This window comes from Oryzias melastigma, linkage group LG2 (genome assembly GCF_002922805.2).
Source record: "Oryzias melastigma strain HK-1 linkage group LG2, ASM292280v2, whole genome shotgun sequence".
NCBI classification, from domain to species: Eukaryota; Metazoa; Chordata; class Actinopteri; order Beloniformes; family Adrianichthyidae; genus Oryzias; species Oryzias melastigma.
The window spans coordinates 16165794-16182054 of NC_050513.1; the positions used below are offsets into that span (position 1 = coordinate 16165794).

General features: G+C 38.4%; 1 protein-coding gene across 15 annotated transcripts in view; it reads right to left on the reverse strand.

The window, feature by feature from the left end:
- The window catches only part of LOC112156732 (CLIP-associating protein 1-A), a 49795-nt gene that overhangs the window by 18740 nt on the left and 14794 nt on the right, over positions 1 to 16261 (reverse strand). For 9 of the 15 annotated variants that reach the window (XM_024289043.2, XM_036214548.1, XM_024289040.2 and 6 more), the window contains 14 exons: positions 11470 to 11604; positions 11314 to 11390; positions 11150 to 11242; positions 10923 to 11068; positions 9442 to 9577; positions 7418 to 7488; positions 7259 to 7318; positions 6754 to 6831; positions 4448 to 4615; positions 3063 to 3103; positions 2720 to 2917; positions 2560 to 2586; positions 2105 to 2200; positions 759 to 944 (listed from right to left, as the gene is read on the reverse strand). In XM_024289043.2, coding sequence (XP_024144811.1) covers positions 759 to 944; positions 2105 to 2200; positions 2560 to 2586; positions 2720 to 2917; positions 3063 to 3103; positions 4448 to 4615; positions 6754 to 6831; positions 7259 to 7318; positions 7418 to 7488; positions 9442 to 9577; positions 10923 to 11068; positions 11150 to 11242; positions 11314 to 11390; positions 11470 to 11604 — 1512 coding nt within the window. Of the gene's footprint in view, positions 1 to 758; positions 945 to 2104; positions 2201 to 2559; positions 2587 to 2719; positions 2918 to 3062; positions 3104 to 4447; positions 4616 to 6753; positions 6832 to 7258; positions 7319 to 7417; positions 7489 to 9441; positions 9578 to 10922; positions 11069 to 11149; positions 11243 to 11313; positions 11391 to 11469; positions 11605 to 13890; positions 14035 to 16261 lie in introns of those variants that run through there. The other 6 variants (XM_024289039.2, XM_024289044.2, XM_024289049.2 and 3 more) reach the window with 2 other exon arrangements.

Sequence of the window (16261 nt, forward strand, 5' to 3'; positions counted from 1 at the left end):
TCTTGTTTACATCGTCACCGTACTCCCACATACCAATCACACTCATCCATCCTTGTACTGAGACCATTGACTGTATATGAGAACTGGACTAAGTTACCCCTCCCCCTCTGTTACTTAACAGGAATTACCCACTGGATCCAAGAAATCCCAGACTTCTATAGAGAGATAAACAGTTATTTCGAGTATAACCATTCTTGATCTGATACCTTTTTTTTGATATTCCTTATTTTTTTCACAATATTTTTGTTGTGGTGCACGTTATCCCAGCTTTAAGCTGACCAATCAGATGCCTCAATAAAAGCTGCAGCATTTGACAGATCTGGTATAGCCCAGTTTCAAGTGGTAGGGGCTTGGCCTTCCAACAAGCTGAGGGGTTGCCATAGAAACAACGACTCAGACCGACTTGGACTAATCAATGTTTACTGATGATTTCTAGTTCTAACACGGCAGCATCTGTATGTGTAAAAATGGCGACCGGATCGACTTCATCTCGTCGTTGTTTTCTATGGATGACGTCACACTAACTTGGTCCAGTTCTCATATACAGTCAACCCACTTTTTGAGTTTCACGAGTTGTTCACACTAGAGGCAGCTTAAATACACACAATGTGTTACAATGAAGAAGTGCTTTTTATGACTATTTTTATTTGTATGTATCTGATGTGGGGTTTCCATGACAACTTTACTGTCTAATTTAACTCCCAATAAATCTGAAAACTGTCTATGTTTTCACAATAAGGTCTGACCGCTGGACTCACCTGCGCCCGTTCTGGTGGGGCTACTGTCCCGGCTGCATCCCTGACTCCGGTGACCTCGAGGACGGTTTTTGTCACTGTAGCTGCTGCTGGTGGGGGTTTGGGGGGAGGGGGCGCCCATGGTGGGCCTGGGAATTCTGCCGTAGGTGGAGGTGAGGAGTCTCCCCGGAGAACCGGATCGGCTGCCGGCTGAAAAACACAAGAACGTAAGCCCATATCAGTAAACTCACACCGCCGTGCCTCGCACATGAAATACTCTCACTGAGGATGACATCATCCAAAATACATGTCCTTACTTTGATAACTAGAAAAAACGCTTACAAAGACAGACTTTAAAAAAATGTTTTTTTTAAATATAAATTTTGTTGGGTTGCACAGTGGTGTAGTGGTCAGCACTCCTGCCTCACGGTCCTGGTTTGAATCCCAAACCCCAAAAAAGGGTAATTGATGTCTCTAAATTGCCCCTCGGCGTAAACCGGAGTGTGTGTGGCCCTACGACGGACTGACGGCCTTTTTGGGCAGTGTACCCCACTTTCACCCAACATTAGCAGGGATAGGCTCCAGCAACTACATGGCCCCGAAAGGAAATTAACGAATTTAGAGGACAGATGACGGCAATTTTTGTCCAGCAAGTCACAAACCCTGTTTCTACTTTTGTAGGAATGAACGATATCAGTTTTTTTTTTATATAAAAGGTTTTTAAACCTTCTAATGAAACCATTGCCATTTTTAATGAGATATTAAAAGAAAAGTACCTTATTTACCCACTGTGTCAAATTTGATCCACACATTCTTAACATGGTGTACATTTATTAAAAAGACTTAATTATCAACAAATTCAGCATTTTTTAAATGAAGTAAGTAGTTGTTTAAACAATAAATAATAATAGTTGAGATATTCTTGACACAAAGCTTTGAAAGTTAGCTAAACTTGTTCCCGCCAAAAGATTTTATGGAAGCAGCCATTTTGGAATGAGCAGGAAAAGCCCTCCTACTGCCCCTAGTGGACTGATTAGGAACTACAGGGCAGACAACTTAACCAACTTATATCCAGATGGGTTTTGAAAGGTAACTCAACAGTAAATAAACTTTTTTTCAGCTGTCGGTCAGGGACTTCAGGCCTCCGCGTCGTGGGTTAATTTCTCATAATGCACGCTTCGTATCCCCTGACTTAATCCTGTTCGGCCCGGGACCTAAGGTGTGTTTTGGATTTTGGCCCCTTGTGTGATTCAGTTCAACACCCGTGATTTAGGGTAAGTTTTGATCATGATAATGAGATAGCAGTCTCAGAAATGTCTGCTTTTTTGTCGTCTTTTTATAAGAAAAAACGTTCTTCTGGGATCACTCACGCTGAGACTGAGAGACGACCTTCCCCCGGCTGCGGCCGCGGCTGTCCGTCACCGTAGGGCCGTTTCCGGAGCTCGTCCTCCTCGTTCGGACTCGACCTTAACCGGAACAGGGAGATAAAAGCTGTTACTGCTGTGGAGCTCGGCTCCGGTCTGATCCGCCTGCGATCCACGATCCAGAACAGGATGAAACATCTTAATCATGAATCCTAGAAACTCCACAACATCCAGAGGCTGACAGATCCAGAAACATGCAGAAGAGTCCAGAACGCCAAAAAACAACTTCAACGTGAGAGATGAGGCTGACGGACAAACAAATCTACATGTATCCGTTTGGAGGCTCGGGTTTGGAACCAGCAGCTCCCCGGCTGTGGACGCCAACAGGAAACGGTGAACCATGCGGGGGCGGGGACAGAAACAGACCATCACTACAGTCAGGAGGGAAGCAGCCGTCTTACCGTCTGTGTGAACAGACCGCGAAGCGTCTAAGCGTCAGCGGAGAAACAACAGGGTCACAATCAGCAACGGGAGTTTGTTTTGGAGGGAATGGGGGCGGGTCTGTGGAAACCGCGGTGCAGGTCTGTCGGTTCTTCTGTCAGAGAACGGCGGCGGGCTTACCAAGCGAAGCGTACGATCCAGGAGGAAGCGCCGAGGCCGAGCTGAAGGGGGACGACGGCACGGCCGAGGAGACGGCGCTCATCCTGGTGCGGGCGTTGGCGGAGGCCGCGGCGTTGACGTCCACGTCGCTGCGAGAGCGGTGGAGCGAGCCCGGAGACGTGGCCACGGCGGGCTTCCTGGTGGAGGGGACGGCTTTGGCTGTGGGACAGGAGGAACACTGAGAATGAGGAGGAATTCTGTCCTAAACTAAACTTCTGCCAGGAGGTCTTCAAACTTCCTGTTGCCACGGCAACTCCATTTGTTCATGAATTTCAGAGAGAAAATCCTCTGTGTGTGCACTCACATCTGCTGCTTCCAACGCTGTTCTTCACAGACAGGGGGCGACTGTGAGCAGAAAAGAAACATTTGTTTGCTTTCTGTGGAGGGTTTCAGGTTGGTGTGGTTTCATTTAAACAGAACATATTAGAAGCTTTAAAAGCTGCTGGATCTAATCAAACTTTTGGTTTTTGAAAGCTTATAAAAGGTTATGAATGTTTTTAATTGCAAAAAAGCAATTAAAAGCTACCAAAAAATTTCCAAAATAAATTTTTATTTAAATTTAATATCTTACGTTTTAAAAATGTCTCTTAAAAATATTTGAAAAAGTACTAAAAAGCTGTTGAAGTGATTTAAATAACTAAAAGCAATACAAATGAGACCAAGAGATTACCCATGATTCCTCAAAACCACTAGTCAAGTGCCGGTTTCTTCTAAACGGTTCCTACAAGAAGCTGCAAAATCAGGTGAAACTTTTTGGACATTAGTAAAGTTATCAGTTATTAAAAGTTTTTAAAAGCCACAAAAATATTTTAAAAGCGACAAAATGCTTTTAAAAGTTAAAAAAACCTTAACTCATTTTTTTTTAAACAGCCCTAAAAAGTTATAGAAATAGCTTTTTAATCCTGACTAACCTATTTAAATAACATTTAAAAACTTTAAATGACAGAAATAAATAAATTAAATGAACGACGAGTCCCTAAAACTATGAGTAAAGTGCCTCTTTCTTCTAAAGGGATCCTACTTGAAGTTTTACTGCTTAAACTTGTTTATTTTTAGAACAGAAAAAATCTAATTAAATTCCCAAAAATTAGGCTGCAGTGAAGCGCTAAGGCATTTAAGGTCCAATCTCTAAAACTACCGTATTTTTGGGTCACCTAGTGGTGATTTAATGAGTGTTTGAACAGCTATGACTTTACGTTTTCTAAAACCTAAAGGTATATCTGTATTTAAAACGGGGTATTTGTGGCCTCTGATAAAAAAAAAGCTTAAAAATGCTTAAAATCTTGATTTGCTTTTACCATTAAGATGCATTTTTTTAGAGGAATTGCAAATCAAATTCAAATTATTGTTGATCAGGAGAAAGTGGCGTTTGAAAAAAGATCGTATTTGTGGCATAGAAAATACGCCACAAGCTCTGTAATGGGAAGGGGAAGAGGGGCGGGGTTGCTTCATTCCGCTCACATTTCTAAGGTGAGTTTCTAATGAACTATCTCCTAAAAAACAACAAAGGTTTGTGGGTAAAAACAGAATAATCATAATAAAAAGACCACTGGGAGCGCTTTAAAAATAGATCAAAAGATAATCAGAATTGACTGGGATCAGCTGGGATCCAACTTAATAATCAATCAAACTGGATCACGTATAGAACAAAACCGTCCAAGTCGACGGTGATCCGTTCAAGAGTCTCACTTGAGGCTCTCCTGAGACGAGGAGGAGGAGCGGTCAGAAGCCGGCAGAGACATCAGGCTGTCTCCGCTCCTCAGGTGAGCCTGCAGAGCTTTCTGATAGGACGACTCCAGAGCCTGGAACAGCTGCTCCGCCTCCCTGCTGAAGTGGGCGTGAAAACCCCAGTAACACCTGGAACCACAGAAGAAGACATGAAACCACCCGTCAGGATTACAGCTGTCCTATTGTACTATTATTTCTCTAACTTGCTAACTCGCTAACTTGGCAACTACTGAGGTTTATTGAGCTAATTTGGAATTTAGCTAATATTTTAGCAACATGCTAACGTTTTTGGGTAGTTTGTTATCTACTGGGGTTTTTAAGCTAATTTGGAATTTAGCTTCTATTTTAGCAACATGCTAATGTTTTTGGCTAATTTAGTTTCCTGGGGAATTTTAGGTTATTTTGGAGTTTAGCTAGTATTTAAGCAATACGCTAGCTTTTTTGGCTAACTTGACATCTACTAAGGTTTATTGGGCTAATTTGGAGTTTAGCTAATACTTTAGCAACATGCTAATGTTTTAGGCAAATCTTATATCTACAGAGGTTTTTATGGACTAATTTAGAGTTTAGCCTATTTTTGTTTTTTTTAGCAAAATGCTAACGTTTTTGACCAAAGTTTTTACTAAAGAATTTTAGGTTATTTTGGAGTTTTGCTAGTAAGTTAGTATTAAAGCAATGTGCTAGCTTTTTTTTTTTGCTAATTTGGCATCTACTAAATCTAATACTGCTAATTTGGAGATTAGCTAATATTTTAGCAACATGCTAACGTTTTGGGCTAATTTGATATCTACCGAGGAATTTATAAGCTAATTTAGAGTTTAGCTTCTATTTTAGCAACATATGCTAATGTTTTTGGCTAATTTAGTTTACTGAGGAATTTTAGGTTATTTTGGAGTTTAGCTAGTATTTAAGCAATATGCTAGCTTTTTTGGCTAACTTGACATCTACTGAGGTCTATTGGGCTAATTTAGAATTTAGCTAATATTTTAGCAACATGATAACGTTTTGGGCTAATTTGATATCTACCGAGGAATTTGTACGCTAATTTAGAGTTTAGCTTCTATTTCATTAACAAGCTGACGTTTTTTACTAATTTAGCTAACTGAGGAATTTTAGGTTATTTTGGAGTTTAGCTAGTATTTAAGCAATGTGCTAGCTTTTTTGCTAATTTGGTGTCTGCTGAGGTTTTTACTGCTAATTTGGAGTTTAGCTAATATTTTAGCAACATGATAACATTTTGGGCTAATTTGATATCTACTGGGATTTTTATAGTCTAATTTAAAGTTTGTCTTCTATTTTATTAATAGGCTAACATTTTTGGCTAATTAGTTTAGTGAAGAATTTCAGGCTATTTTTGAGTTTAGCTAGTATTTAAGCAACAAGCTAGCTTTTTTGGGCTAATTTGGAGTTTAGCTTATATTTAAGCAACACACTAAATATTTTTGAAAAATTGGCATGTATTAGGGATTTTTAAGCAATTTTACAACACATTTTTCAGATATTTAGGTCAACTCCAGCACTCTTTCATGGTTCATTGATGAAATTTCAAGTCAAATTTAATATTTTGCAAATAGCTTTTGCATTTCAGCAAATCCCTTCGGAAAATAAAGTAAACCATTTTCAGCAAAAGCTTCAGCATCTTCAGCGACTACTTTTAGTAAAAAGCATTCACACTAGCGTTATCACAGGTAAGGCTATACATCTAGTTTTTACTATAGTCAATACTGTCACAATAAACCCATATTTGGAGTACAGACTACTGGTTTTTGTCTGTTGAATGCAGATGTCTTTTATTTTGAAGGTGAGGGCTCTTATTCCATTTCCTCACTGGATCAATTTTTTTAAATTATTTTTTGTTTCAATTTACTTTTTAAGAAGCTAGCGGATGGATTTTCCACACACATCAAAAGTGAGTCTAATTTGATGGTGAGAAACAAGAAGATTTTCACAATAAAACTTCCTTCAGAATTAGATTAGAAATAAAACGGGGGAAAAAATGGAGGTTGTGTTTAATGATCTAAATTTTTTGTCTAATTTAAGTCTAAAATGTTTATGTTTTTATACACTACAGTAGGTGCAGCTGAGTAGAAAGTGTTAGTAATCTCATTACATTGCCCAACTTCTTTGTAATCAAAAACAAATATTTCTTTGTTTAACTACACCTAAAAATCAGTTCATAAAACCATTATTGTGAAAGTCTGATAAGTTCATAGTGATAAGTGTGGGGATCATTTTATATGAACTTGGGGGGGTTGGGTGCGACTTACTTCCTGGCCACAGAGCGAGCTTCTGCGTCGGCATCGTGGATCCCTTTCTTGATGGTTTCCATGAGAACCGTCACGTGTCTGCAGGAAGACGAGACGATGACGGAGGGGAAACACAACCTCGGACCGACGACAAAACACAAACGGGTCCGGTTCTGCATTCTTAGTGCGCTCAGATGATGATATTTGATCAGTTTTATGAATTAAAGTTAAAAGAAAAGCGCTTTTTTTCCCCCCTTCAGCTGTGATTTGGTGATAAACAGACGCTGAGCGATTGATCGATGACAGACAGCTCTCCTGACTCTAGGGGTCGGTTGGGGGGGTTGAGGTCGGGTTTCTCCCTGGCGGCTGCACGGAGCATCGATGCAGAAACACAAAGAGCCCTTTGGACCGGCTGCTGTCGCCATGGAAACGCCAGGGAGAGGAGGGGGGGTGACGAGCTTGACCTGGAGTCACGTTTCCTCCCAAAGCGGCAGGAAGAGATCATCGACGGACGGAAGAGCCTCACCTCTCCAAGCTGCTCGTCTGCCACTCGTGCAGCAGCAGGTCCACAAACTCGAAGCAGCGCCTGAACGCAACACGACACACAGATATCAGCTTCTAAACTCATTTTTACTTGAAAGAAGAACAATTAACGGAAGTGAAGGATACGAAGTGATGCTCTCACCTCCTCACAGCCACAGATTTGGAAGTACAGTTGCTGGTGATGATGGGGATGAGACGGGGGAAGTGCGTGTGCTGGAAACGACAGCATCATCATCATCATCATCAGAAGCTCAACTTAACGGTGTCATGATGAAGCAGCGCCGCTAAAAGCTACTAGCTGAGCTCATTTAGATGTTTTATCAATACATATATTAATTTCCTTTGTCAAAAAAAAAAAAAAAAAATTATATTATATTTCAAAATAAAAGCCTCTCTTTATAAGAAGGAAAAAGCAGTGCTGCTTAATATATATATAAATTTCCTTTGTAAAAAAGATACTTTTTCCAAAATAAAACCCTATCTTTATCAGAAGAAAAAAACACCGCTTCTAAAAGTTACTAGCTCAGCTCCTTCAGATGTTTTATCAATCCATTTTTAAAATTTCCAACAGTTACACTTTTTTTTCAAAATAAAAGCCTCTCTTTATTAAAGGTAAAAAACAACGCTGCTAAAAGCCACTGGCTGAGCTCACTTAGATGTGTCATCAATAAGTATTTAATATTTCCAACAACAAGACTTTTTTGGCTCTTTCAAAATAAAAGCCTCTCTCTATCAGAAGAAAGAAGCAGTACCACTAAAAGTTACTAGTTGAGCTGATTTAGACGTTTCATCATCTTCAGTGTTTGACTTTTTTCAAAATAAAAGCCTTTTTTATTAGAAGAAAAAAGCAGTACCACTAAAAGTTACTAGTTGAGCTGATTTAGATGTTTCATTATCTTCAGAGTGTTTGACTTTTTTCAAAATAAAAGCCTTTTTTATTAGAAGAAAAAAGCAGTACCACTAAAAGTCACTAGTTGAGCTCATTTAGACGTTTCATCAATACATATTTTACATTTACTTCAGAGTGTTTGACTTTTTTTCAAAATAAAAGCCTTTTTTATTAGAAGAAAAAAGCAGTGCCGCTAAAAGTCACTAGCTTACCTTATTTAGGTATTTCATCAATAAATATTTAACACTTACAACTGAGATGTTCTTCTTTTTTTCAAAATAAAAGCCTCTCCATATTCAAAGAAAAAAGCAGTGCCACTAAAAGCCACCACTGAGCTAATTTTGACGTTTTATCAACAACTGTTTAACATTTTCCACAGAGACATTCTTGATTTTTTCCAAATAAAAGCCTCTCTTTAACAGAAGAAAAAGCAACGCCGCTAAAAGCCATTAGCTAAGTTCATTTAGATGTTTCATGAATTAATATTTAGCATTTACAAAAATAAAGACGATTTGGATTTTTTCAAAATAAAAGCCTTTTTTCATTCAAAGAAAAAAGCAGCCTCGTTAAAACTAATACCTGAGCTCATTCAGATGTTTCCTCAATAAATATTCAACATCTCCAACAATGTGGGTTTATTGTTTTTTCAAAATAAAAGCTTCTATTTATTGAGCATATTAATTATTAAATATTTAGATATTTCATCATTAAATATTTAATATTTTCAACTATTTGATTTTTTTTCAAAATAAAAGTCTCTCTGTATTAGAAGAAAAAAAAGGAGTGTCTCAAAAAGTTAGTAGCTGAGCTCATTTAAATATTTTATCAATACATATTTAACATTTCCAACAATTAGATATATGTTTTTTTTATTTTTTTCAACATAGAAAAAAGTTTTCTTCTCTGTATAAGAAGAAAAATAGGAGTGCTGCTAACAAATAGTAGCTAAGCTCATTAGACTTTTTTGGTTCCTTCAAAATAAAAGCCTCTTGGTATTACAAGAAAAAAGCAGTGCCGCTAAAACCAATAGCTGAGCTCATTCAGATGTTTCAACAATACTTATTTAACATTTCCCACAATTAAACTTTTCGGATTTTTTCAAAATAAAAGAAGAAATAAGCAGCTTTTTTGCCTTGCTCTTCATCTCTGCTTGACATTAAACCTCCACGTCTTCTCCAAACATAAAGCTTATTCTACACTTGAAATCCTCTTATTACACCTCAGTGGCTCTTCTCAGTCAAAGACTCGAGACGAAAACAGAGCACAATCGGGCTTACTCGGAGGATGAGGCGGATTACGGCCACGCCGGACGTGGCCATGACTTTGGCACTGTTGGGAACCAGGTTAAGGAGGGTGGGCATGATGGCCTCGGCCGCGTGGTCGAAGCGTCCGCCGAGAACTGAAGACAGGTGACTACGGGACGAAAATGGAGCCGTTAGAAAGAAGAAGAAGAAGATAGGGACAGAAAAAGAAGATATTCCTCAAGTTTCTCCTATTCAAAAAGATGAAGTAAATTGATGTTAAAATTTAAGGCCAAAATGAAATATATGGATTCCTACATATTACTAGAATACAGGAAAAAATTTACCATTTTGGAAAAAAACAAATCTTTATTAAAAGGATAAAAACTGTAATCTTCTATGAATTAGTAAACAAAAGGTTAGTTAACACCTGGTTTAATCACAAAAAGTGATAATTTTATTGTAATCAGCGATCAATAAATCTGAGATTAAACTGAGTCCAAGCAGTGTGATGCATTCACAAGCAGTAACTTCTGTAGGAAAAAGAACTACTAGAGTGTCAACGTAAACGTAGCATAGAAAAAACTTAATTCTACTGTTTTTTTTTTTTTAGATGAAAACTAAGAAAATTTCTGTGCATTAACTTTTTGCCTCATTTCTCTTTTTATCTGTAAGGGCAGTTCATTATTTAAGTTCAAAAAATGAATAATGTCTAATTTTAACAAATTTTTAGGGCAATTTTTTTTGTAATTTTTGGCAAATTCACCAACTACTTTGAGAAAAAGTGTTTTGGGAAAAAACTTAATTTAAGTCTATGAGAAGAAATTGGTTTAAAAAAACATTTTTTCAATATTATTTATTGATCTTTCATAAATATGTTATTTAACTTTGTGTAAAAAATAATTTAACCCCATATTTAATAATTTAATTCATTCATTAATTGTAATTGTGATTCAAATTTTATTTTATTTTATTTTAATTCAATTTACTTTACTTTAATTTCATTCTATTTTATTTTATTTTATTTTATTTTAACTTCAATGAATTTTATTTTAATTTAATTTAATTTACTTTAATTCTATTCTATTCTATTTTATTTTCAATTCATATTACTTTATTTTAATTCAATTTACTTTACTTTAATTCTATTCTATTCTATTTTAACTTCAATTCGTTTTATTTTATTTTAATTCATTTTAATTTAATTTAATCTAATTTACTTTAATTTTAATAATTCTATTCTATTTTATTTTATTTTATTTTATTTTAATTTGAATTCATTTTAATTCAATTCTATTCTATGCTGTGTTATTTTATTATATTTTTATTTTAGTTTTATTGTATTTTTATTTCAATTAATTTTATTTTATGTTATTAAGTTTAATTTAATTTAATTCAATACACTTTTAAGCAGTTTTTCAAGAAGATTCTGAAATCATTTTGCCCTCAAATCTACAGTAACAAACAAACATTCCTAATTTAAATCCTAAACCACGTGGTTCTTCTGCTCGCCTCACCCCAGAGTGATGCAGGCCTCCCTCACCACCTGCGACCTCAGGTCTTTGGCCGACAGCTTGAACGCCGCCTCCATCAGCCGTAACTGCTGCAAAAACCCGTCGAACTCGGCGGCGCCGGCCAGGAGCAGCGAACGCAGCTTCTTTAGCTGTGGTGGGAGAATGTGACAGGAAGTTCAAAATAAAATAAATCAATCAAAAAAGGTGAAAGAAAGGTGAGGATGACGTACAGCCGCCACTCTGAGCTCCCAGTCCCGCTTGTCATCGGAAAGCACGTCTCGGATCTTCGTCAGCGCTTCCTCCACCTCCCTGTTGGAGTAGACCTGTGGAGGGGAAAGCAGCGGCGGTAAACGGTGCGTTTGGGCGTCACAAAAATAAACAGACAAACTGGTACCTGTATGGAGGGAACATCCTCAAAAGCCTGGATGAAGTCGTCCTCGTCAACAGCTCCAGCAGCAGATCCGTCCCTGCCTGCACGGATCAATAAAGCTTCATGAAACCACAGAAACATTCCAGGCTGACGAGGACATCCGGCGGTTCTGGTTCCGACCTGCGGACTTGTTGCCCGAGGCGGGCCGGCGGAACGAGCCCATGCTCACCACCTTCCTCCCCGACAGCGAGGTGGCCTTGGACGAGGATGAGGAGCGGCCCCCGTCCACCGAGTCATCGTCCTCGAAGTTTTTGTCTGCGGCGAGAGAGGAAGGAGTGAAACGGCAGGGTCACGTGACCGCGAGAGGCGGACGCCGGCATTCCTGGACTTTAGCTCCAGCTGACAGCAGCACAACAAGCTGACGGGACAACTCTGATGACAAACAAACAATGGGGCCAGTGTTCCCCCGGAGAGGCGCCGCAGACCTGCAGACACGTCCTCCAATGAGGAACCTTCAGCTCATCAACCGACACTTAGAGACAGAAACATGTAGGTTTGGAGCCGGTTTCACTCAGTCCAGTTCAGTTCAGACACAGATTCAATTTCATCAAACTGGTTCTGATTGTTAAAGAATATTCTAAAAAAAATAGTAGAAAATGTTCCTTTCTGTCTGATTCCACGTTTGGTTTTGAGACATAATGATGGTCTGGATAGTAATAAAAAATCCCAGAATTTTTTTTTGTGGTTTGGTTTTAAAAAGGTAATAAACTTTTATTTATTGATTTACAGAAGCTTCCTGTTTTGCTTTAATGAGTTTCCTTCAGCAAGAAAACGATTTTAGACAGAAGATAAAAAGAAAGCAATAAAAAATAGACCTTAAAAGATTCCAAAAGGGGAAAATTCAGATTTTGATTGTTAAAAACTCTAAGGCTGGAAGCAAAATAAATAATTTCCAGCCAAATAGTAGACTGTGAAATATAAAATAATGAAATGCTGGCTCCTATTCTCCTATTTTCAAATATTTGTTCAATTTTAGGCAGAATTAAACAAAGTAAAGGCCTGGTGCTGCTTGTGGAGACTACAGCACATGGAGACCTTCATCAATCAATCCTTTTCATTATTTAAAGTTCACCCACAGACACACAAACACACACCGCACAGAGCATCGGTTGAGATCTATCAGATCGGAAGATTTACCATCAATAAACTCTGAATGTAAACCAAACTTCATGTCTTCTTAACAACCATCTCATTCAATAGAACTGGACGTATCAACCCCTCCCCCGCTGTGTAATCCTCTAAAAACCTCCACAGCAGCCCCTCCCACATCCACAAGAACGAGCGGGTCCTCACATGCTTACATCACAAGTTGAGAACCGCCCCCTCCAGGAAGAGTCTGATCCGCCCCCAGGCTAACACAAACACTTTCTTTGCAAAGCTAGCAGTGATCAGCTAGCGATGATCAGCTAGCGGTGATCAGCTAGCTCCTCCAGATCCCCACCCCCGGCTCGTGAACGGTCGTACAGACTGTGTCGTGATCCAGTTTAGTGATGAAAAAGAAAGTTCAAAGAAAGAGAAAGAGCCAAGTTCATGTCCGACCCTTGAATTTCTGAACAGCTGACGTGTCGGGACATGATGAGTTGGGGACACCCAGTGGTTCGGGGGGTGAGGTGGAGGGATCCGGAACCAGTGCTAACCCTAACCCGTGCGCGTGTAATGGGGTGCGTTTGATTTTTCGTTTGGGGACATTTAATTCGTTCACGGTCACCTGAGCATTAATGTGTATGATACACGGAGACAACAATGAATCATCCATAAACTTCTCATCTGCGCTGTGATTGGTCAGTTTAAAAACAATATTCATTTAGTTTAAGACAGAAAAACGTGAAAGGTAACATTGAGAAATAAAGCAGCAAATTTTTTTAAAGAAAAAAGTAAATTAAAAAAAAAACCTGTAGAGAAAAATGAATCAGACAATATGAAATTCGGGTATAAAAAGAGTTAAAATAACTAATATTTCATAAATAGTTTGTTTTTTAGTGTTCCAAAGGTAATACATGATCATGTTTATGGATATACTTAAGAAAATCATGGTATGGCTCCTTTAAAGAGGAAGTTGCATTGAAAACAAAGACAAAAATGTTGTTAAACAAATTAACACGAGAACCAATGACATTAAAAAAAATGGAACAAAATTAGAATTCAAGCGGGAGTAAATAGTAGCTAACTCTATAAAGAAGTTTACTGAGGATGGAGTCAGAAATGAGAGATAATTGCTTATTTATACGAGAAAAAACATAATCGTTAGTGAATGTTTCTGCTTCAAAATGCATTTTTAAACGAACCGCAGGGGAAGAATACAGATAATCAATGCAGCCGGATGAACTCATCAAGTCATGCCTCTGCTCTCTGACACACACAGCCAGGCTGCTCCACATCCTAAACTCCGGACAACAACGAGAGCAGGAAACTGACAAACGCTCGCACGGTCACGCACAGACAAACACACGCTCTCGCCCTCCGCCGCTCCTTCCTGTCTGCTCGCATCACATCCTGCACTGTCGCCGCCGGAACAGAAGAAGAAGAGGAGCGGCAGCTTACAGGGGCAGATCCGCCTGCACACCAGTTTCCTCAGCATGTCGGCGGACGGCCGCTCAGTGGGGCTCCTCCGATACCCTCGCACCTTCCTCCTGAGGAAGACTCCCGGTCCCCCCCATCCCTCTGCGAGGCAGCATGTGCTTCTCCTCCTCCACCCTCGTCCTCTGGAAGGAGAGGAGTGACGAAGGAGAGACGGAGGAGGGAGGGAGAGGAACGGGCCGCCGCCCAATGAGGGGAGAGGTGAGGGATTGGGGGACAAACCGCTGCATGGAGGCAGAGCCGAAGGGGGAGGAGCCAAAGCGGCAACAATGATGACTCAGGAGAGGAAGAGGAGGAGGGGAGGAAGCTGCTGCTCCATCAGCCCTGGAAGACTTTAACTCACAAAAATGTGAGAGTATTTTGACAGAGAAAAGTTATATTTTAGCGTATCACTAATTTTGTTGTTTCTGTTTGCTTGTTGCTGAGCTTAACACTCTAATTAAATTGTATTTTTGTGTTTTTAAAATGTTCTTGTAGCATTTTTCTCATAGTAGAGGACATATTTAAAAGAGTTTACATTAAAACGGTGTTTCTAAGAATGTATTCATTCAAATTGCATTGGATCAGAAAACCAGATGCTTGAAAAAGCTCAGATTAAGGAAATGAGCGGGGTCAAAGTGCACCCTGGCAGCCCATCCTCGTCCAATAGCAAATCAGGATTCTGGCTGAAAACTGTACGACTGGATTGATTCAATATTGTTATTTTGCGCTGCTAATGCTATCTTAAAGCTAAAGGCTTGTGCGTGAGCGCGCAACCGGAGCTCTCAGCAACAGGGAGGGGGGCGGGGCCTGTTGCTCTGTGCCAATAGTCCCGCCCACAACCCGGAATGAGCTCCTGCCGCTGTGAAGAAAAACATTTTGGATTTTGTCTAAAAAAATAATTAAAAGGTCACTGGGAACGATTTTATGATAGCAAAAAATACAATTGGAGTGTTTTATAAAGAAAAAATAAATATTTAAAACAAATTCTTTAAAAATTAGGCAAAATATTTAAACAAAACGGTAAAACTTAAATATTTAAAGCTTAATACTAACTTTTTCCCTGTTAAAATGTTAACAATATTGAATAATCAATTTAATTTATAAACAATGAATATAATAAGTAACTACTACAGTAAAATAAAATATTAAAACATTTTTAGCTTTATTTCTTAATATTACTAATATTTGATACAGTAAATAGTATAATTTTTATAATCATATATTTTATATAAAAATAAAATAAAAACAAATACGCACAAAAAGTTGCCTTTTTTGATCAGTTAAACTTTAAAAAAAAATGGTAAACATTTTTGAATCCATCTATTTTTGCAAATATTTTGTATTTTTTTAAGAAATATTAGGATTTGAAACCCAAACTTAAAGTATAAAAAAAGCAAAAACATATTGATGTTTAGTCTGAAGCTAACACATGCTAAGATGTTGGGAAAATGAGAATGTTTAACATTTTGTCCTTTAACTACACACAACTACACAAAAGACTTGTGTTAAAAACATCAGTTCCTTTCTTCTGAAGGATCTAAACCCAAATCTGTATTTCCCTCGGACCATTCACTCCCCAAAAAGAAGAAACAATGGCTTTTCTATCCGAGAAGATGTGGAACTGTTGACTTTGGAACATCAATGCTCCTTTCCTCATCTCCTCAGTCAGTTATAGAAGAATAGATTTCCATGGAAGCGGTCCGTTATGAGCAGAACCGGTGAAACCTAAACGGAAAAGCGGCACAGATCCTTCACTTCCTCAAGATGATGTTCCACAGCTCGCACAGACCAACAGACCTAAAGTCACAAAGTCTGCAGAAACGGACGATCACTCTCAGTCAAATTCAAACCAATAGGTATCTGACTTGAAATGTGTCACAAACCTGAACAAAATAGAACTTCTGGGCGTTTTTTTGATTATTATTTTAAAGAACAGCTTCATAAATGCTACTATTCCCCTGGGTTTTCCTGCAGATCCAGGTAGAATCTCACCTGAACCTTTCAAAATAAAAGAAACTCCTCCTGCCTTCTACTTTATCAGATTTTCACATTAAGTCTTAAATGATCAAATTATTATCATTGAATCTGAACTGAATGATCCAAGCCAGAAGATTAGATCAAATCTAGATCCTTACTGGCTCCAAACTCGTTTAAAGCAATCACTCTTGTGATAAAACAACAATCAATGGTGGGATTGTATCAGTTGATGTATCTAAAGTTCCTAATGTAAAGATCAAAGTGAAGCATGCTGAAGCTGAAACCTGAAGCTCCGGAGCCTCGTGTGGCTCTTTTACTCCTCCACTGAGGCCCGCCTTTTAAAAAAAATACAAAAAGTTTAGAGAAAATAAAGCAA